The 21355-nt window shown below is 33.9% G+C and overlaps 1 protein-coding gene and 1 pseudogene across 2 annotated transcripts; one reads left to right on the top strand and one right to left on the bottom strand.

Annotated features, from left to right (window-relative positions):
- Positions 1-8185: 8185 nt before the first annotated feature.
- Positions 8186-18401, top strand: LOC143636289 (dynamin-2A-like). Its single transcript, XM_077103928.1, has 22 exons — positions 8186-8382; positions 9699-9749; positions 9894-10014; positions 10146-10235; positions 10367-10428; positions 10548-10662; positions 11254-11596; positions 13729-13876; positions 13975-14076; positions 14159-14278; positions 14370-14453; positions 14536-14663; positions 15517-15601; positions 15708-15825; positions 16004-16080; positions 16268-16324; positions 16414-16555; positions 16641-16792; positions 16875-16988; positions 17058-17125; positions 17710-17891; positions 17992-18401. The coding sequence occupies exons 1-22, from the start codon at positions 8245-8247 to the stop codon at positions 18213-18215; spliced, it is 2721 nt and encodes a 906-aa protein (XP_076960043.1). The 5' UTR covers positions 8186-8244; the 3' UTR covers positions 18216-18401.
- Positions 18402-19622: 1221 nt separating this feature from the next.
- On the bottom strand, positions 19623-20825 carry LOC143636035 (NADPH-dependent pterin aldehyde reductase-like; annotated as a pseudogene). The gene is made up of 5 exons (XR_013154177.1): positions 20652-20825; positions 20430-20494; positions 20152-20348; positions 19904-20076; positions 19623-19797 (listed from the first exon to the last, which is right to left on the bottom strand). The product of XR_013154177.1 is annotated as an NADPH-dependent pterin aldehyde reductase-like (transcript).
- Between the last annotated feature and the right edge of the window lie 530 nt (positions 20826-21355).

Here is a 21355-nt window from a genome sequence, read left to right as displayed (position 1 = left end):
TCCATGAGAAGCGACTGGACGTATTGTATGCGCCAATTGCCATTTAGCTAATAAACCGGTGGATATTGAGGTTCCACAAGCGGTACTTCCCGATACTGTATTTGAAGCAGTTGTTCGAATTCCTTATGATACGCAACTGAAACTATTTACTATTTTAAATTTGTTAAAAAAGATGGGGTTTAATGTATGAGTGACAAGTGACAAAACATGTAGCCTTTTATTAGAGAGTATATATATAAAAGGGAATGTTAACGTACAAATGAAATTAATGTGCTAATGTGAGAAACAAGTAGAGTAATTATATATACAAGTCGAATAATTATGTAATTACATCATAGAGTAATTAGCATAGAGTAATTACATAATTATTCTAGTTGTATATATAATTACTCTACTTGATTTTCATGTTTAGCACATTAATTTCATTTGTATTTGATCCAAACCATATATATATATATATATATATATATATATGGGGTGGGATCAAGAGAGAACTCCTATTAATGAGAGAATTATGGAACTCAATTAAAAACCATTAATTTTACTTTATCAATGGCTAAAATAGAAAAAAACAAGAAAAGTGGGTTTTTAATGAGGGAGGGTAAATTTGGAATTGACTAAAATTCTAAATCAGCATACTCTCTTCCATAATCCAGATACTCGTTCCTCGCATCTATGTTGATAACTAGGGTTTTCTCAGATCTTCTAATTCGTCCAAATCTGCTTCGAAATCGAGCACAAATCAAAAGAATAACAATAGGTAAATGATTGTAATATTCAATTTCACACATTTTCTCATCGATTGGGCGTATTATACACACAATCAAGCATACAGAGGCTATCGTGTTCGATATGCTCTGTATTTTTCTTTCTTTTTTGATTGAATAACAATACAGAGTTGATGAACATTAATGTGTACACAAATTACAAAATAAAAGCCATGAATGATGCATATATTGATCAATTCATGTATTATACATGATTTGCCAAGTATTACATATACGTATTGCTAATGTACTACATGTGTATGCGCTGCTGACGCATTACGTATATGCGGTGATGTTGTAATACATGTATACGCAGCGTCGATGCAGTACATATATGCAATATTGCAGACTTTTTAGTTATATTGAACTCATTTTAGTTATATTGCATTTATGTATTGTTAAACGCGGTAACGTTAACATAACTGTATATGTTTAGTTATAATGCATATGTGTAAATGAACTCGTTTTAGTTAGAATTTTCATATTTGATTGTTCAATTTTGGTGCTTAATTAGCCAATATAGGATAAATTATTCATTTGATTCAGTATGCCCTCTAACTGTTTGATGAAATGTCTAAATGAAGTCGTTTTAGCCAATATAGGCTAAATTACACATGTGCTTGCTCGATTATTGTGGTAGAATCCTTGTTAAAGACTTTAAGCTGCTTACTCTTCATGGTAAAGCACCTTGAATAAAACTAACTATTGTTATAGTTGTACATTTCAATTGGTTTTACTTGAATCATAAGCCACTGTCATATTATTTTTCATGGCGGTTAAGAGTTTGGTTTGCTAAATATTTCTATAATGTTTTATATTATAATGTTGCGTATATGATATAGACACGAAAACTGCAAAGTGCTTAAAAAGAAGAAAATGTGAGACAGGGGAAGTTATTGGACAATAAAGTCGAAGTTGATTTGGAAAACAACGGTGAAAATAATAGTTTTGGTGGTACTCTTTATATATTTTATTACATTTAATGTGTACAGTAATGTGATTACATATGTTTGTATCAATGAAGTTATATGTATTTCACATACATGAAGATCACGAGGAAGTCAAAAGGTCATATAAAGTGAAACAAAGGGCACTTGTGGATGAGTAATACAAGCATGAGAAGCAAGAAGAGGAAAATGATGATGAAGAGGATACCACCTTAGAGCTTTAAAACCTTAGAACTTTAGAATATATGGTTTGTATAGTTTATTCAGTGTTGATGTATTACATATATGCAGCACTAGTGCATTACCTATATACAATACTAATGTATTACATATACACTGCACATATATGCTGTGTTAATGTAACGTTTATGTAGTACATAGATGATAATTTAATGCATATTTTTAGTTATTTTGCATAAAAGTCTTGCTGCAAATAGTAATGTTAGTGTGATTGTATATATTTAGTTGTAGTGCATATGTGTAATATATGTTTAAACCTATCAATGTTAATGTAGCAACATGTATTCATTGTTAATGCGTATATGTGATGTATCTGAAAATTGGTATATTAACTTGATGAAATGAGAAGAAATATGCATTGTTGATTGTTAAAGAGTACTAGTTTTTTCTATTTAACCATTTGGACTAGAAAAAAAAATACCTTGGGGGTATGAATTCTTTGGTTGTTATGGCGGCCTTAGTATATTCAGTTTAAAATACTACGTATTGATAATGGTTTCAAAATTATGATGTTCAAGAAACTTAATAAGATAAAAGATAAATATTATGTACAAATATACAATGCTTAAAAAATGTAAGTAGAATATGCATAGCTCATATGTAATGCAAATATAGAAGGTTGAATTAAAGTTATGAAAATAGTATGAACAAGTCTCACCCACTTATATTAAATTTTATTCATTTTTTCTGACACCGTTAATACAGCAAAAAGTTGATGCGAAGACGAATGAGATCATATTCCATGCCGTATGTTATTGGTCCTCCTTTAGTTTTATAAACTTCTATTTTTTTCCAAAACACAACATTTTCTTTTTCTTGGTATCTTTTTTAATGTCAAATCTTCATCATCTAGCTATAAAATAAAGTAAAGAGTTAGTATTTCAAAAGTAAATAGTTAGTGTTTCTATGTAATACATATGTAATGCATAAATGTAATACTTTAGTATTGCATATATCTAATACAATAGTATTGCATATATATAATACGAAAATATATATATGTAATGCAATTAATACGAACATATAATAGTGGTTTTTAGGAAAAACAATACAGGCTGGAAATATTGTATATATATGCAGTATACCTAAACAAAATTCGCGTTAACATTATCATCACAATTTTCAGATACACTACGTGTATACATTAATAATAAGATTCACTTTGAATGAAGGGCTACAACCTAATAATCATAAGCCAATTAAATATGAATCTATTGAAACAATTAAAAAACATGATAATTACAAAAAATTAACAAAGTAACAGTAAAGGCACATTAGTTATTAGCTATTTGACTCTAATATACAACTCGTTGAGACGATTCACATATTGCTCCAGCACATTTTCGTATTTGCCTAATTCCAAACTTTCTTTTTACACAGAGATCTTATTTTTTAGGAAGCCTTTAGCCCTAGTTTTAACGCCTGATTTTTGTATCCGTTCTTTACTCAATGGTGCAGAGTTTGCACTTCCACTGTAACATCCCGAAATTTCAAGATAATATTAATTATATTACTTAATAATAGAGGGAAAGTTTACTCGGGTTATCAGGAAATAAATAAAAGAATAGGAGTTGGTATGGGTCGGGCTAGTGTCGGGTAATGGATGTGGGTTATGGACTTGGATTAATTGAGATGGGTTAAATGAGAATGGGATTTCAGGGATATAAATACCCCCAAAATCCCAAAATATCTTCATTCTATCTTTTACCAAAGCACACTCCACACACACATTCTAACCGATCAAGATTCGAAGCCGAGACCCGAGATTTTGTTGATAGATCTGAGTTGGTAAGGTAAGAACAAATCCAACAAAGCTAATATTACTGAAAATGGTTAGGATTGGATGGGTTAACCGGACCCGAAACCCAAACTGCCCAAATCGGACCCTAAAACGTCGATTTTAGGCCGATTTGATGGTTGGGATTTGTAGGCGCCGATCATACGATTCCGTGGGTACCAAAATCGAGTTATTTGGCTAAGAAACGAAGGATTTATGGGCAAACAGATCTGCAGCGCGATAACTTCGCCTGCAAGATTAAGTTCGCCTGATGAACTTCGCCTTCAAGCGTAACTTCGCCTTCAAGCGTAACTTCGCCTAAGGATAACTTCGCCTGAAGCCAAGTTCGCCTAAGGATAACTTCGCCTGAAGCCAAGTTCGCCTAAGGATAACTTCGCCTGAAGCCAAGTTCGCCTAAGGTTTAACTTCGCCTGAAGCCAAGTTCGCCTAAGGTTTAACTTCGCCTGAAGCCAAGTTCGCCTAAGGTTTAACTTCGCCTGAAGCTAAGTTCGCCCGAGGGTTAACTTCGCCTAAAGCCAAGTTTGATTAGAAAATAAATTATAAAGCGATAAGTTAAAGTAAGCTAATACTAGGCCACCAGATTAGATCAGACGAGTATTGATACGTGTAACTTGTACAGTCAGCCGAGCTCAGTTAAAGAAGGGATTTACAGCTACCAGAGGAAGAAGCAGAATTCAGGTGAGTTTCTAGCCCCATTTCCTTGTTATGTTTTCGGGGCTGTGTGCATACTCGATGTGAAGTGTGAATACACTTACCTTAAGTGGTAAGTGTATGCTATAGATGTTATACGAGGTATATATTTTATAATGCTTGTCGGTACGCGAACGATCTTCGGATATTGCACGTATCGCCAAGGATAGTAAATTCCAAGTGGTTGATAGTGTGTATGAATGATATGATGTAACTTGTTTATTACGTAAATACCGAACTGATATGAAGTGTGATGTAGACAAGTAGAGGTAGAGCGTGTTAGAAGTGGCAAGAGTCTAGTAAGGGTGTTAGTGGCATAACGTGAGCGCGTGATAGGGAAAGCCTGTACGTGCCATCGTTATTATGTGTGTATGATTGTTGATGTGACTTGCTTATTATGTTAATGATATGAAGCGTGTTGTAGACAAGTAGAGGTAGAGCGTGTTAGAAGTGGCAAGAGTCTAGTAAGAGTGTTAGTAGCTTAACGATAGTACGTGGTAGGGTAAGCCTATACGTGCCTTCGTTATTAAAGTGGCAAAGTGGCATAACGATTTACGTTATTAAAGTGGCAAAGTGGCATAACGATTTACGTTATTAAAGTGGCAAAGTGGCATAACGTTTTACGTTATTAAAGTGGCAAAGTGGCATAACGATTCACGTTATTAAAGTGGCAAGGTGGCAAAGTGGTAGGCGTAAATAAGAGGCTAAGTGGTAATGTAAGCAGGTTAGATAGTGGACTACGTGTCTGCGGATACGTATATGATGCATGTAGTGGTTGTATGATAAGTTGCTTGGTTAACTAGAACTCACTCAGCGTAGCTGACTTTTAGTATGCACGCAGGTGAGCTGATTACAGAGTTAGCATGAGGATGACACACGGCATGGATTGAATGGCTGGCATCTGAAGAAAGAAGTAAAGATGTTTTAAATATAAAGTTTTGTGTCATGGTATCAAAGAAAAGATTTAATGTTTTGTAACAAATGATTGATGTTTTATATTCCGCGAAAAGTTTTAATAAACTCTGATTTGAAGAACTGTGTTTATGAGTAAATCCGACGCTAAAGTAGGGTCACCGGGTTCGGGGCCTTACATCCACATAGTATTTCGCCTAAAGGAATGATGGTACTGGTTATTTTGTGTACCAGGAACAATACTTTACTCATATAAAGTTCAAACATCAACCAACATACCACATATTAACAATATAATCATAAGTTAATTCCAAAACTGCATAATACAATTGTAAATAGTTAACAAACTACATATCAATATTTTTTATTAGTATTACATATATGCATTACAAACAATATTCAGATATCTAATACTTAATACTACATTTGTGTAATACTCGGTATGACACATATGTAATACATGTTTCACATAAGTATATTTCTTTTTATTATTGGAAATATGTAATACCAACAGTATTACATATACGTAATACTTGACGTCAGACGTATGTAATACATGTATACACATATTGTGCATTTGCCTAATTCATGTATGTAATGCATGTATTAATACACTTATGTAGTACATGTATTATGCATTGTAAAAACCTAAATCCAGTACTTAGGTTAAACAGAAAACTCTTCCTTCCTTATTTCCATACAAACTTATAATTGACAATTGATTATCTCCTAATCATGTCGCAACTCATGATTAATCAGTTAAATAATTTGGTCAATACATGAAACAAATAAATTACCAATCAATTTGTTGATTACAACATAAAAATCATAAATTAAATATTCAAAGTGAAATACACCCGACAAAAATTGCAAAATAACGAATTAGAGGTAGAAAGAGGAACCTGTAATGCTTATTGTTTTGATTCTTGAAAGGATTGATCTTCGATTTTCAACTCAATTAGAAGTATTTGATCTTCTGAATCATCCTCTTTTTCTTGCAGGTGTATCAATGGCATCAAATAGGGAATCGATCTTCAATACACTTAACAAGTATGGTTATGAATCAACCATTGTGTCTCAATTTGAAAGTGTCTCGATAATTAGGGTTCATATACCAGCACAATGGTTTATGGTGATTCCATCACACAGGGGAAGGGGCGTATACGTTTGAGGCATATTGGGAAGTAATTTGACAATTCTACCCCTCTACTTAGGAGTTCTTTAAATCTCTCCATAATAAGGAGTTCTCTCTTGATCCTTTCCCATATATATATATATATATATATAAAATTCTTTTTATAATTAAATTTAAATTATACAATTATAAATACCAAATACTTAAAGTTAAACTAGTAATTACCCTCACGCATTGCGCCATGGATCCCTTTTTCTCGATATGACAGTGAGTTGTTTGGTCTTTCTGATTTTTTATTCGAATTTAAACGGAAATTTTCTTATTTAAACATAATAGGTGCATTTGTTATACCAATCCATAGTAATCAAAATCCAATCCAATTAATAAGCAAAGACATATCTTAATTATTTTTAGTTATATAATGATATATGTTACATACTTATATGTTAGTTTTGTATATCAGAAATAAAAGCTCCTTAAAATCGAAACTCTAATGATTACATCAGTTTTAAGTTTGTATAGTTAATAACTAACCGTCTTAATGGTATTATAAAAAAGCAGACTAATAAATGATAAATTCAAAATTTAAAAAAATAACACATTGGTATATTTAGCTTCAAATATCCTTGAACTAAATTATTAGTTATTTTCGTTCCCCTCAAAGCCCAATAAAGGCCCAATCAAGTAACCAATTAATAGATTTAGAGATCCCTACCGCGTGTTCAATTCAACATTCTGTTGTTGTTGGCTCTTAACCCCTCATCCAGTGCCTACTGCCATCATTTTGTGGATTGAAGGTTTTACAGCAAAACATTTACCTTCCTTCGAAGCCTGTTAATCGATTACATCAGAATGATTTAGGGATTGTGTTAGTTTTAAATTGTGAGGATTAACGTGGGAGTGACAAACAACAAAACTTATAGATTTTATTTATATTTTTTTGGAAGGTAAACTTCATTCTGAAACATCTAACCAACCACACCAACAAAAACACAAAACAAACAAGTCCCTCAATAGATCCCGGAGGAACCAACAAAAAACAAAGCAAACTACATCAACGCAGATCTTCACCAACTTGGTCAATTAACTAGCCTATATATGATCTATTTTTAAGCCATAAAAAAGTAAGTGTTTTGGTCACTCATGATATCTTTTCATTCCTCGCTTCTTACATCCGCCAACATCTGATGATCACAATGCCGTGAAGTATTTCCTTCTCCTTTTTGACCCAAAACATGATGCTCAAGAAGGTTTTTAACCGAGAACACAAAGATTTGGAGAACTTTACACCGTGCACTGATTAGTTGCCAAATAATTGAAGCGACTATGCAACCTGAGAAGATATGTTCCACGATGTCGTTTCCCGAATCGCAAACAACATACTTGGTCGACTCCACCGAGCCTAGTTTACAATTTTATCCTTTTTCCAATCTGAATAACCGTGGGAAAACTCCCCGTAGCCACACCACATAAACAATCGCTCGTTAATTTTAAACTTTTTATAAAAATAAAAGCATTAATAGAAACGTTTGGTGTGAAAAGTAAAAGAAAGTGAAACTAGGAGGAGCAGATATTCCTTTCCTCTCTTGTCAACAAATTGCATCTTCCTCTTTCTCTCTCTACACACACACACACACACACACACAAGACAACCAATTCAAACTTGTTGATTTCTTTCTTTCTCCAAACAGACAGAAACCCTAGAAGACGAAACCATCCGATCCATCCACCTAGGGTTTCTTTGATAGATCATAAATGGAAGCCATCGAAGAACTGGTTCAGCTCTCCGATTCCATGCGGCAGGCGGCGGCTTTGCTTAACGATGAAGACGTTGTTGACGACAACAACAGATCATCATCCACTTTTCTAAACGTTGTTGCCCTTGGAAACACCGTAAGTACTAAATCCATCATCTACTCTATCATCTTATCTTATTTTCTTAACCGTTCTTTTATTATTGACCTGTGGATTCTTGATCTGTAAATTTATATAACTTTAATTGACTTGTCATCGCTACCACCACCTTAGCCACCGCCGCCGCCTGACCATCATTGCCACCACCACAGTCGCCATCACTACCAATGCTACCACCGCTTGACCACCACCACCACCTTCGCCATTGCAGTGTTTTTTACAATTTTTTATTATTTATGTTTCATTTCTACAATTTTTTGGATACTAAACAACATAAAGTAATACAGGTTAACCAAACAAGACAAATGTTTGGTAATGATCCATTTCATTCCATTGTCTATTTCATTTCTTCTCTCATTCCATTCCCCCTTCACTCCATTACCTCCAACCCAACATACCCTAAAAGTTTGTTACTGATTTTGCAATCTGAAAATAACTAACATTGTAAAGTAGCATGTCTTAACATGAAAAAAAGTGCATGATTTTGAAATTAAAGCACCCAAATGTGTAAAGATTGTGCAATGATCAATAGTTTGTTACTTTGTTCGGACATACCTGATCGGTCGTAATTAACGTGCGTCGTGATCCGTATAATATGATACCATGGTGCTTTCAATTGTGCGATATTATTGTATCTTCATTATGGTTGCCATCAGTCATCTTCAATTTTTCTTTTTTTGTTTTTTGTTAAGGTTTTTAGCAAATGGAAAACTGGGGGTGTGAGAACCTTGACATGTTAATTGAAAATTAAATAAAAGATTTTACATGTTTTTTGTTGTATTGCTTTTTCCAAAATGCTTTCTGTTGGATCTCTCATTCGAAAGAAATTTATGTCTGTCAAATCAATTAAATTCAAATAGAATTAAGATTTTATTTTAAGTATTGATTGTGGAAATATATTCACCTGCATATGTGCATTGTGATGTAATACTTATGATCAATTTATTCATTGTTCTAAATTCTTGGAAATCTGTAACTGAACTGTGTTGTTATTACAATAATGAAGCACATGCATCTTTGATTTAGTCTCTTTTTCCTGGTCAGGATATACGCTAAAAGCTCTGGACTGATTGCAGAGCCGTCTGTAATTTCATGAATTGGATTACCATTTGTTTGTGATTTCGTAATTGTGTTGTACATTAAAGAAACACCTGCCATAAATTGCATTTGTTTGTATGTGTAGTAACTGCTGTTTCTTTTGTTGTTTTTTTAGCTTCTTAGTTTTGACTATTAGAGCATATATTTACCGTTTGTTTAGCTAACCTAGTTTCTAACCGTGGATTAAAATTGTTCAGGGTGCAGGTAAATCAGCAGTTTTGAACAGTTTGATTGGACATCCTGCTTTGGTAAGAATTTCATTATTCTATTTTTTTCTTTTTTTACTTCATTAATAGATATCTGCATTTAGCATATTTTTTGTGATTTAGTGCATAATTTGTAACATGCCAAATTGGCAACAATCTACGTGTATCTAATGTCTATCTGTACAGCCAACTGGTGAAGGTGGTGCCACACGTGCGCCTATATGCATCGACTTAAACAGGGATGAAAACTTAAGCAACAAAACAATTGTGCTGCAGATTGATAGTAAATCTCAATCAGTATCTGCAAGTGAGACCTCTATCACACCCTCTTATCTTACTTGAAGACTGTTGGATGTGTAACAGTGGAGTTTCACAGTTTATATTTTATGGCTGGCAATCTAATGACACTTTAAATTCTTTCTTTTTATTCAATCATAGGTGCTCTTCGTCGTTCTTTACAGGATAGACTTAGTAAGATATCGAGCAAGAGCCGTGATGAAATATATTTGAAGCTGAAAACAAGTACAGGTTAGTTTGAATATGTTCTTTCTTTGAAACTTATGTTGGCTCTGATACATACAGTAACATTGTTTATGCATTTGTTCCTTATTATTTTTCCACGCGTTTTATTTTCCTAACTAAATCTTACTCTTTTGTAGCTCCTCCTTTGAAATTGATTGACCTTCCTGGAGTCGAGAAAGGAAATCTTGATGATTCACTGGTATGTTATTGTCAACTTGTCTTCATTTCATTTTAAAGAAAAATATATATAGTTAACAAACATGCTTTTTTTGTGATACTTCTCTTAAAGGAGATCTGACAACCTAATATTTCTTGCAGAGTGAATATGCTCAACACAACGATGCAATTTTGTTGGTTATAATACCTGCTGCTCAGGCGCCAGAAGTTTCCTCTGCTAAAGCCCTTAGAATTGCAAAAGAATATGACGGAGAATGTGCGTTCACTCTTGATCCAAACTTACATTGAGTCGTACAGCGGGAAGTTCGTTTATTTAGTAAACAAATGAACAAGAAGAGAAGTTTTTGTTCATTTAGTTAAACAAAGGAACATGAACACATGTTACGTTGTGAACGTGTGTTTATGTTCGTTCGCATAAATTTTAATAGAAAGATTCATATGTGTGTGTGTATGTATATATTAATATATTTTAATTATGTTATGTTTTTTTATTTTTAAACCAAACTTCAAATTACATGCCCATATATCATCGCCTCTTTTGGCCTTCCGCCTTTTTCATCTTCGTCTTGCCATTTTAATTTTTAGTTTACATTCGTTTGTGTTTGTTTACCTTAGTGAACTGCTTGTTTAGATATTATGAACAAATGCGAACATGTTCATTTTCTTAACAAACATGAACAAAAAAGTTGTTCAATTAATTGTACATGTTCTAAAGTTAAATGCATGAACATGAGCATGACCCTGTTCGTGTTCCGTCGGTTTCTTTGCACGCCTATGGCCTGCTAATCTCATTTCATATAAACTAGTTGGATCTTGAGCTGCAAATGTGTTGTGTTTTTTATTATAGGTACGCGAACGATTGGTGTTATTAGCAAAGTTGATCAAGCATCTGCAGATCCCAAAGTTCTTGCTGCATGTCAAGCACTTCTTATGGGTCAAGGACCGCGAAGTGCAGCTGATATTCCATGGGTTGCTCTGATTGGTCAATCGGTTTTCATTGTTTCAGCACAATCAGGAAGTGTGGGGTCTGATAACTCATTAGAAACTGCATGGCAGGCTGAAAGTGAAAGTTTGAAATCTATATTGACAGGAGCTCCAAAAAACAAGCTTGGTAGATTAGCTTTGGTTGAAACCCTAGCTCATCAAATTCGTAGTCGTATGAAGATTAGACTTCCAAGTCTATTGTCAGGGTAAGAGAGTTTTTCTTTTTGTCATGTTTAATATTTTTTGCTTTTTTTTGTTTACTACACGATTAACCTTTAGGTTAATAATGGTTACCGAAGGGCGAGCCTGAATTATTAATTGTGTTGACGTGGCAAGTGATTTATACATACAAAAATATATGTAGATGGAGCTTCGATTGAGAACCATTATAAATTATTAAATAACCAGAGCAATTTAAAGAAATCCCCTTAAATGTTACGCGTGTTCGCGCGCGCGCACACACACATATATGGGTGTGGGTGTATAGGGTTAGGTTCTCTACAATACTCTCAGTTTTAAGATTTTTTACAACCAATCTTTGGGTGTTTTATATATTTGCTTGTTTTATATATTTGACAATTCTTTGGGTGTTTTAGGTAGTTTTATCATGTCATCATCATCATCGTACTCGGTATATCCCACCAATAGCAAAGCTATGGTAGGGTCTGAGGAGGATAAGATGTTGACAGCCTTACCTCTACCTCATAGGGATAGAGAGGCTGCTTCCGATGAGACCCCCGACTCGATAGTAGTTTTGCATCAAGCCTTGGACATAAGGCACATAGCACTCAATCATCGGGACACCGGCTGATCGGTGCATGTACCCTTGTCTTTCGGCTATCAACGCCGCTACATGATGCCTGTTTAACCGTCCGTCACTTTTAACGTTATTTTCACGAGATTAGTAAAATAACGTAAAAATTAGTGCAATTTCACTTTTGCCCACCCGAGGGTTCACACTTATATACATCATACGTGCGTACCGCAAGCAGGGCTAAGGTAGTTTTATCATGTATTATATGTAATTCTGTGATTACATAACACATGTATAATAACCAAGTTGCAAATATGTGTACTAAACCTAACGTGGAAAAAGCAAGTTATATATATATATATATATATATAATCATAAAACGACATATAATAAATGACAAGACAACCCTAAATTATGATAAATGTATAAAAATAACAAAAATATGCTTGTTTGATAAGAGTTCTTAAAAGTTATTCAATTATTTGGGAGTTTTGAAATGAACATGCCAAACTGCATCGTTTTGAATAAATCATATTATATGGGTATGTTATGCGCGTTCATCCCCATCGATTTTGTCACTTATTGTCCCTCCAGATATATTTGTAATTTTTTTCATCATCTAGTGGTACAATTGTGCGATGTGTATATGCGAACATGAAATACAAGGTTTCTTGGGCCTATTTTGAAATGGTTGAAGGTTTGTGTGATTAAAATAGTAATAAATCGAAATTACATATACGATCACTGATTAGCATTAAAAAATGTATTTCCCAGCTTTTGTGGATTTTTAGAAAAAGGCCTGAATTTTTTTTTTTTATGGTGTAAACCCCTTTTGAAATTCAAAGTTTAATATCTTTCTAGTAGCTCATGTGTTTGGTAGGCTTTCAACACATTTCATTGAACTGGAAAGTAGCCTGTTAGATGGGCTTCAAGATATGTCAAACTGTAAGTGGCGAATAAAGTTGCAGATAGATCTGGAGAGTGGAGAATGATAAATAATTAGTGGAAAAACTAGTGGAGATGAATGGAGATAACATACCAAAATAAAGAGATTTACTTGATTTAATCAAAACGTGTAGATTTGATGGTTTCCGATGTAACTTACTCGCCTAACAACACCATATTCACTTTCCCCATATATATGTATGTGTATATATGTGGGTTTATGTGCGTGCATGTGTGTGTGTGTGTGTGTGCATATATATATATATATATTAACCAAGCTTGTAAATATAAAACATTTTAAAGTGTAATACAATCAAGTAATTAAAGAATCAAGGAACATGAAATTCCACTCTTCACACTAACACAATGTGTCTTTATTGTTTGACATGACACTAGCACAATGTGTGTTTATTGGACCTAATTCTTGTTGGTTTACATGTGAAGCACAAGTCTGGATGTTAAATGGGTTATGGTCTTTTTAGTTTGGTATTTTTAGGATGAGTTTTTATTTGGTATTGTTCTTGTTTATGGTATGCGTCTAATGTCTAATATTTAGATAAGATTATTTATCTTGGAGGCTAAGTTCGGGTTATGCCTTTTTGTCTATACAAGTCAAGTTTTTGTCTAAAACTTTTGTAGGCTTCAAGGGAAATCTCAGATTGTGCAAGGTGAGTTGGTAAGGCTGGGAGAATCATTGGTTAGCAGCTCTGAAGGGACACGTGCTTTGGCTTTGGAACTTTGTCGTGAATTTGAAGACAAGTTTCTTCAACACATTACAACTGGAGAGGTGATAATTCTTAACAATATAGTCAGAGCTTCAATTCATGAAATGCATATTTTTAAATGACATATTTTTATATTACTATTATTTGTGTATTGATTTAGGGAAGTGGATGGAAAGTAGTGGCAAGTTTTGAGGGCAACTTTCCTAATAGGATCAAACAGCTTCCTCTAGACAGACATTTTGATATAAATAATGTCAAGAGGGTATGCAGTAACGGAAGTCTTTTTTTTATTTTTTACCTTCTAGTTTTGTTTATATTTTAAATGACATGGAAAATTGTATCAGATTGTGCTAGAGGCAGATGGTTACCAGCCTTATCTTATATCTCCTGAAAAAGGTCTTCGGTCTTTAATTAAAGGTGTATTAGAGCTTGCCAAAGAACCGTCTCGTCTTTGTGTTGATGAGGTATTACTATTTATTACGCATTTGTGCTATTTATCTTATATATGTGTCTATGTGTGTATACGCCTTTGTCTGATTGGTTTCAATGGTGCAGGTTCATCGTGTGCTTGTGGATATAGTTTCAGCATCAGCAAATGCGACACCTGGACTCGGAAGATATCCTAATTTTAAGAGAGAGGTGATTATATATTAATTTTTGCAACATGTGTTGCAAGATATCCTTTTTAAAACATTTGTTTGACTGTTATGTTTTTGATTAGGTTGTGGCAATTGCCACTACTGCTTTGGAGGATTTTAAGAATGATGCAAAGAAGATGGTGGTTGCTCTTGTTGACATGGAGCGTGTGTTTGTTCCACCTCAGCACTTCATCCGATTGGTCCAGAGAAGGTATGTGCAATTTTTTTTTCTGGACCACACACACACACAAACAGTGGCGAATCTTGGGCTTAGTCACAGTGGTGACCGAAGTCATAGATCTAATACCTCGGGGATGACCGTGCTCAATGCCTATAAAAAATTTCGGACAAAATCGCGTAAATTTACCCTACTAAGCGAAAAAATGGCAGTGACCGGGGTCACCCCCGTTCCCCATTATACTTCGCCCTTGCACACAAACACACACACACATGCAAAGAAAATAATATATATATATGTATGTGTGTGTGTGTTTGTGTGTGTGTGTAGCTTACTAGCTACATATATGTGTCTCGCTAACTATATATATTTTTTTTAATTGGTTTTTGCAAAGTTTTCAACTATTTACATATATACACATGACTTTTTTCATGGTTTCCTAGAAACTCTTCTACAGTCTTAGTATTTTTTTTCATAATGCATTTTCACTATTATCAAATTAGCTGTTGATCTTTTTACATATGGCTCATATTTTCTATAAAATCTGTCAAAATGTAATGTGCTTTTATTTATAACATTTACATATACTCTCTATTACTTGCTTTATGACTCCTATCTCAGTTATCCTCTGAAAAAAGAGAAACTGAAAGTGTTATATTCTAGAGTTTTAAGTGTCAGTTAAAATATTAAGCCAACCTTATTTATAATATATTGATTGTGACCAGCAAAATGAGACTAGATGTTATAGAATGTTCTGTGGCTGCTACTTGCCATTGATCTATAGCTTTAGGAATTTATTTATGCTCTAATTAATTTGTAAGCTTTTAGAATATTATTGTTATACTCAGTAATATTGGTGATTAATTTTTTTTCTGGTTTTTAACAGGATGGATAGGCAGAGACGGGAAGAAGAGATCAAGAACAAAGCTTCCAAGAAGGCTGTGGATGCAGAACAGTCCTTACTAAATAGGGTACATCTTGTGTTTGTTAATAATAACATTGATTTTCGCGAAACACATTCTTTCTATATATTACTATGGTTTTGTCCCACTTATACCTTCTATTACCTTTTTACAGTCAGCTAGTCCTCAAACAGGAGGAAACTTAAAATCAATGAAGGATAAAAAGGAAGACAAGGATGCACCCGAAGGACCTGTTCTAAAAACTGCTGGAGCTGATGGGGAGATTACAGCAGGTTTTTTCTTTCACATTGTTTAATATGAATATATGATATAAATGTGTGTGTGTATATAAATCCAAACACTTGTTTTTTACATACAATTGTGTTTTTGTGAGTTTTTAGGTGAAATCATATACCGAACGTATGTAATAATTTGTTTTCATTAAGAATTTACTTGTGTTGTTTGTGGCAGGATATTTATTGAAGAAAAGCTCAAAAACTAATGGATGGAGTAAAAAGTGGTTCGTTTTAAATGAGAAAACTGGAAAGGTTAGTAAAAGAGTTTTAATCAGATATGTACAAAATTCCTGAGAATTCAAGTGCTAAGAATTGAAATGTGTAGATTAATTAGCTTCACAGTTGTAATATATTTTTTTGTCTTCTAATGTTTTAATTGGTCTTTAAGCAAACTGTAAACTGTAGGTTCAATGTGATTAGATTTTTTTTCTAACTGCAGCTTGGTTACACCAACAAACAAGAAGAGAGAAATTTCCTTGGCGTGATCACCTTGGAGGTATGTGTATTCGGAAATAGTGGTTATCTTTGAGACACTTGTCATCTAACTATTGGATCTCAAATTCCCATAATGAATGAATATTTCAGGAATGCAATATAGAAGAAATTGAAGAAGAAGAAGAACCCCCAGTCAAGAGTTCAAAGGATAAAAAGTCAAAGTCAGAAGAAAAAGCACCCAGTTTGGCATTCAAGATAACGAGCAAAGTTGCATACAAAACTGTTCTAAAATGTAAACCTTCTTTCCATTTTTTTCTCCTTTTCATCTGTGCTATAAATAATAACATACCTAACTTAACTTTTAAATTACTCCACAGCTCATAGTGCTGTCATACTAAAGGCAGAGAGTGCTGCGGAAAAAGTTGAGTGGTTAAACAAGTTAAGAACCATTGTTGGTGCGAAAGGAGGTCAAGTCATTACTAAAGAAAATGGTGTTCCACTTCGCCATAGTCAGTCAGAAGGGTCGCTTGTGAGTTACATAATATTTGTTTTTTGGGTTTCTTAAGGTTGTTGGTGTGTCTAAGTGAGTGGATGATTATTGTGGTTTTTAGGATGCAATGGTTAGGAAACCTGCGGACCCGGAGGAAGAACTTCGTTGGATGGCTCAGGAAGTAAGAGGCTATGTTGAAGCTGTTCTCAATAGCCTTGCAGCCAATGTTCCAAAGGTATTTATTTATTAACATTTATTTATTAATATTTATTCTGTTTTTACATTTCCGTGTTTTGGTTTTCAGGCGGTTGTTCTTTGCCAAGTGGAAAAGTCTAAAGAAGATATGCTTAATAAGTTATACAGTTCTGTAAGGTAAGCTCCTCTTGCTTGCTTAAAAACAATCGACTTTCTCAGTTTGCATGAAAAAAGTTCATTAACCCATTTATGGTAAATTAAAGTCTCTAAACTTGTTTTAAGGACACACATATGTAAAATCAACAGTAAACATCAGTTACTAGAAGTCTAGCACAGTTATTATTATATGTGGGGACTTTATAGTTTATTGTTTGCTCAACTGAAACACTAATTCGTCAATAAACTTTATACATATCTATATAAAAAATACCCATTTCAGCATTTTTACAACACTTAGAACACTGCTTTATTAATTTTGGCATGTTTGGGTAACAAGTCATTATTATTACTGTCTTTTTTACAAGAACATTCTATATAAGTATTTAACTAGAGTATAGAGTTTATATTCCCACTTTTTCGTGCAAAATAAAGTATGTTGGTTTTTTTTTTATTTTTTACTTTTTTTATTTTTATGGTATTGACTTACAGTCTGAAATAAGATGTTTTATTTATGAGGTCGTGTACTTGTATAGTTAAACATACACTTTGGTCAACTTTTGACCTGTTCCAAACCGATGCTTATATATTTTTTTGGTGTGAAGTTCCCAAAGTACACCAAGGATTGAAGAGATGCTTCAAGAGGACGGTAATGTTAAACGCAAGAGAGAGAAAATTCAAAAACAATCAAGCCTGCTTTCTAAACTCACCCGACAACTAAGCATTCATGACAATCGAGCAGCTGCAGCCTCAGGTGCTCTGTCAAACGGTAGTACTAGTCCTGCAGGTAATAATAAATAACCAAACAAATCATATATTTATGTTATTCCAATAATAAAAGTATATGTATATAATCTAGTTTTTTGCTTTTCATCTGAATGAAACAGAGAGTCTAAGAAATAGTGGGCCGGGTGATGATTGGAGATCTGCTTTTGATGGTGCTGCTAATGGACCCACGAGCTTCGGGTCTAGGCTCGGGTCTAATGGTCATAGTCGCAGGAACAGTGACCCATCCGAGAATGGTGATGTGGGTTCAGGATCAAACTCTGGCAGCCGCCGCACCCCGAACCAGTTGCCGCCAGCACCGCCTGGGTCCGGCTATAGATATTAGGTTTATTATTATTAGTTGAAAGAAATGAAATTGAATTTGGTTTTACTATCATGATGATGATGTTTATAGTATGTTTTTTGTAGAGTTGTTTTGTAGATATGGCATGGTATGGTTATTGACTGTTGATTTTGTAGTTTGCGGATTGAGGTGTGTTTGGTTTCGTGTTTTGTATACGATCAATACATTTATTGTTTCAAATTTTTGGATAGAAGGGTGTGCGCGTCTTTTTTCGTTTTTCAAATTTTGAAAAAATAAATACAGATAAATAATTCACAACGATAGGTCTTTATGGGTTTGAGGGTTCAAGTCTCAAATCGGACTAAACCGTAAACCAAACATTTTGAATCTCAAATCGTCTGACTAGCTTCTCCGGTCTTAGAGATAGTTTTGATCATTCAAACCGGAAATGGATCACCTTGCCCTAGATAAATAAAAGGCGCTGTTTTACTGTGCGAAATTAAAGAATATTTGATAATAATTATTCCCTAAAATCCATACACCACTTCTAGTTAACAAAATTGAAAAATGTTATTTTCGTTTTCGTCGAACTAATTACAAAGTCAAGACTTTTAGCCAAGACAAGTTGAAAATAGTGTTCATCAGTTTGATTTTCAGTTCATTCGATTTGGTTTATTCAGTTTCAAAACCAAATTCGAATTCGGTTTGGCCTTTGGACCGAATTGCTTTCTATTGGACCAAAAATGTAACTGAATTGGGTTAAATGGCAATTTCTATTATCATTATTTGTCATCTGGTTTTTTGTGTTATTCAGTTTATATAGATTCAAATTTTGTAAAACCAAACACCAAATTACCATTTTGGTACGCTTTTCGGCTCTGTCTGGTTTTCGGACACCCCTAATTGAAACCAAGATCGTGATGCAAGTTGTGCTCTTGAAACAGAGGTTGTTGTCCCTTGGATTCTAAAGCAACCATACATTGGTACCATGATGTGGTGTGATTTGGTTTAAGATTTCATACTTTAGTCAAAAGTCAAACTGGATCTTCTAGCCAAATAAATGAAATACTACCAAGTGAATGACTGGTGAAATGATACAGTAATTGCATTTGTTTAGAGGTAAAATTGGCGAGTCAAAAGTCAAATACTGATCAAAACATGCAAATATAAGTAGGAACAAAAGGGTAACTTTCATAGTCCAAATTTCTCAAAAGATAATCATCTAAGGGAAGAAATTGGTGAATCTTCTAATAAATAAATTGGATCAAGTTACAACAATCATCAAGGTTTATTATGACTTTTAGCTCATAAACTGACCATTTAAGACTTCAAACAGTCTTAAAAATTTGTCATACATCAAGTATCAATCCTAACTCAGCCTACTAGGAGCACAACACATGTTGATAAAAACCACACACTTTTGGTCAAAATACAAACTAACAAAACATCTATATCACCAAACACAGTCTTCAGTCAATAGTTCAATATGGATGAACAAGCAGCAGATATCAAAGCAAACATATATATAAATAAAATTGCTACAGTATCAGATATTTATACTGATAGAGATGAACCATTATCAGCCATTGTGAGATTTAATATCATATCAGCAGCCTTAGGTGCCCTGTATACAGAAAAGGTAAATAAACATATTATAATCATACAACTACTATTTGATTATTCTAATGCGCATTTTAAAAATTACAAGAAGAAAAATAATAATATAGTACCATGAGTCAGGTGCCTGGTACAAACTGGACGAAGAACCAAAGCATGATGCAAGCATGTCTGTGTTTATAACACCGGGGTTAAGCGCAACAACCGCCATGCCAGTTGGCACCTCCTTTGCCACTGACTTGGACAACCCTTCGACCGCCCATTTTGAAGCACAATAAGGGGCCACCTATTTCCATTTTTACAAAATCACAACCAACGAATGTAATTTTATTTTGTAATTTTCAAAAAGTGTTGTCGTTACCTGTGCTGCAGCGGATCTTCCCCACCCAGATGACATATTTACGATAATCCCTTGTTTTTTCTCCTCGATCATAAGGGGAATAAAATGTCGCAACATATTTGCAATTCCTTTTACATTAGTATCTATGACAGCATTGAATTCCTCTTCTGGAACCTCCCATAATCTGTTGTTTTTGTTTATGGTACCTGCATTATTTACTGTAGACATATACTTGTTGTTCATAATAATTAATGATAAGGTGAAGCTAGTAAAGAAAATAACAGTGAGGTTTTGATTACCAATGATATCTGGAACACCTTTCTTGTCCATGACAAGCCGAGCCAATTCTTGAACACTGGAGGAAAGAAAACAAGATAAGATAGTAAGGGTGAACAAAGCAAGCATATTGAGTATGGTTCTGGGTCTTAATTTAGGGTGTTCAATTGATACTCTAAAAAGCATATTATCATCGAAATGAATAGTAATAATAATAACAATAACCGGAAGGGAAAGGAAAGGAAGTTACGACGTCAACATTAAGGAAGAGGTGTTTGTTGTCGTCTTCAGAGGAAGAGAGTTGTGACCGGAGAGATTTGAGTTTGTCTTGAGAGCGAGAGCACCCCAAGACCCCTGCTCACGCCCGTTATCAGCACCGTCTTTTGCCCAACCCCACCCTTTAATGTCGTCGTCGTCATCTCTCTCTCACTTCTGGTGGTTGAAGATCTCTGCTCAGGATGTAGGATATTTTACTATTACTATTCTCTTTAATTTCGTAACGGCATTGCTATTCTTCTTTAATTTTAAAGAAATAATATATTAGGGATGTTTGGTAAAGAACTTTATTTGGTTATGATAGCTTTAGGCTTTTAATTTGGTAAAAAAAGCTCAATATTTGAATGCTACTATTAGTAGTAATAGTAGCGTTTGAGAAAAAGCTAACTACAAGCTTTTACATTTAAATTTATAAGTTTGGTAGTTAAATTTCTATCAACTTTTGTTAATTTATATAATAGTTACACATTTAACCCTTATTCAAAACTAACTACCCTACGACTTTTTAGGGGCCGTAACTTTTTCACATGTTAATAATTTTAAAACAAATTACATCATAAAAATGAGCATGTTATTCTCTTTAATTTGAGTATGATATTGTTATACTTCTTTAACTTTAAAAAATTAACATACTACGTGATTATCGGTTAGGATCGGTAACAAGTCGAGTCAG

This window comes from Bidens hawaiensis, unplaced genomic scaffold (genome assembly GCF_021521415.1).
Source record: "Bidens hawaiensis isolate Kalapana, Puna unplaced genomic scaffold, B.hawaiensis_p1.1 tig00000566_1, whole genome shotgun sequence".
Classification (NCBI taxonomy): Eukaryota; Viridiplantae; Streptophyta; class Magnoliopsida; order Asterales; family Asteraceae; genus Bidens; species Bidens hawaiensis.
Note: the sequence above shows the minus strand (reverse complement) of the source record. Positions and strands in the feature narration are given on the sequence as shown.

What these genes read in the sequence shown, in the direction of transcription:
- LOC143636289 (XM_077103928.1), top strand. Translation starts at nt 8,245, where the DNA reads ATGGAAGCCATCGAAGAACTGGTTCAGCTCTCCGATTCCATGCGGCAG. An exon ending in ATACAAAACTGTTCTAAAAT is followed by an intron (nt 16,556 to 16,640) that starts GTAAACCTTCTT and finishes ATTACTCCACAG; the next exon opens with CTCATAGTGCTGTCATACTA. An exon ending in GTCAGTCAGAAGGGTCGCTT is followed by an intron (nt 16,793 to 16,874) that starts GTGAGTTACATA and finishes TGTGGTTTTTAG; the next exon opens with GATGCAATGGTTAGGAAACC.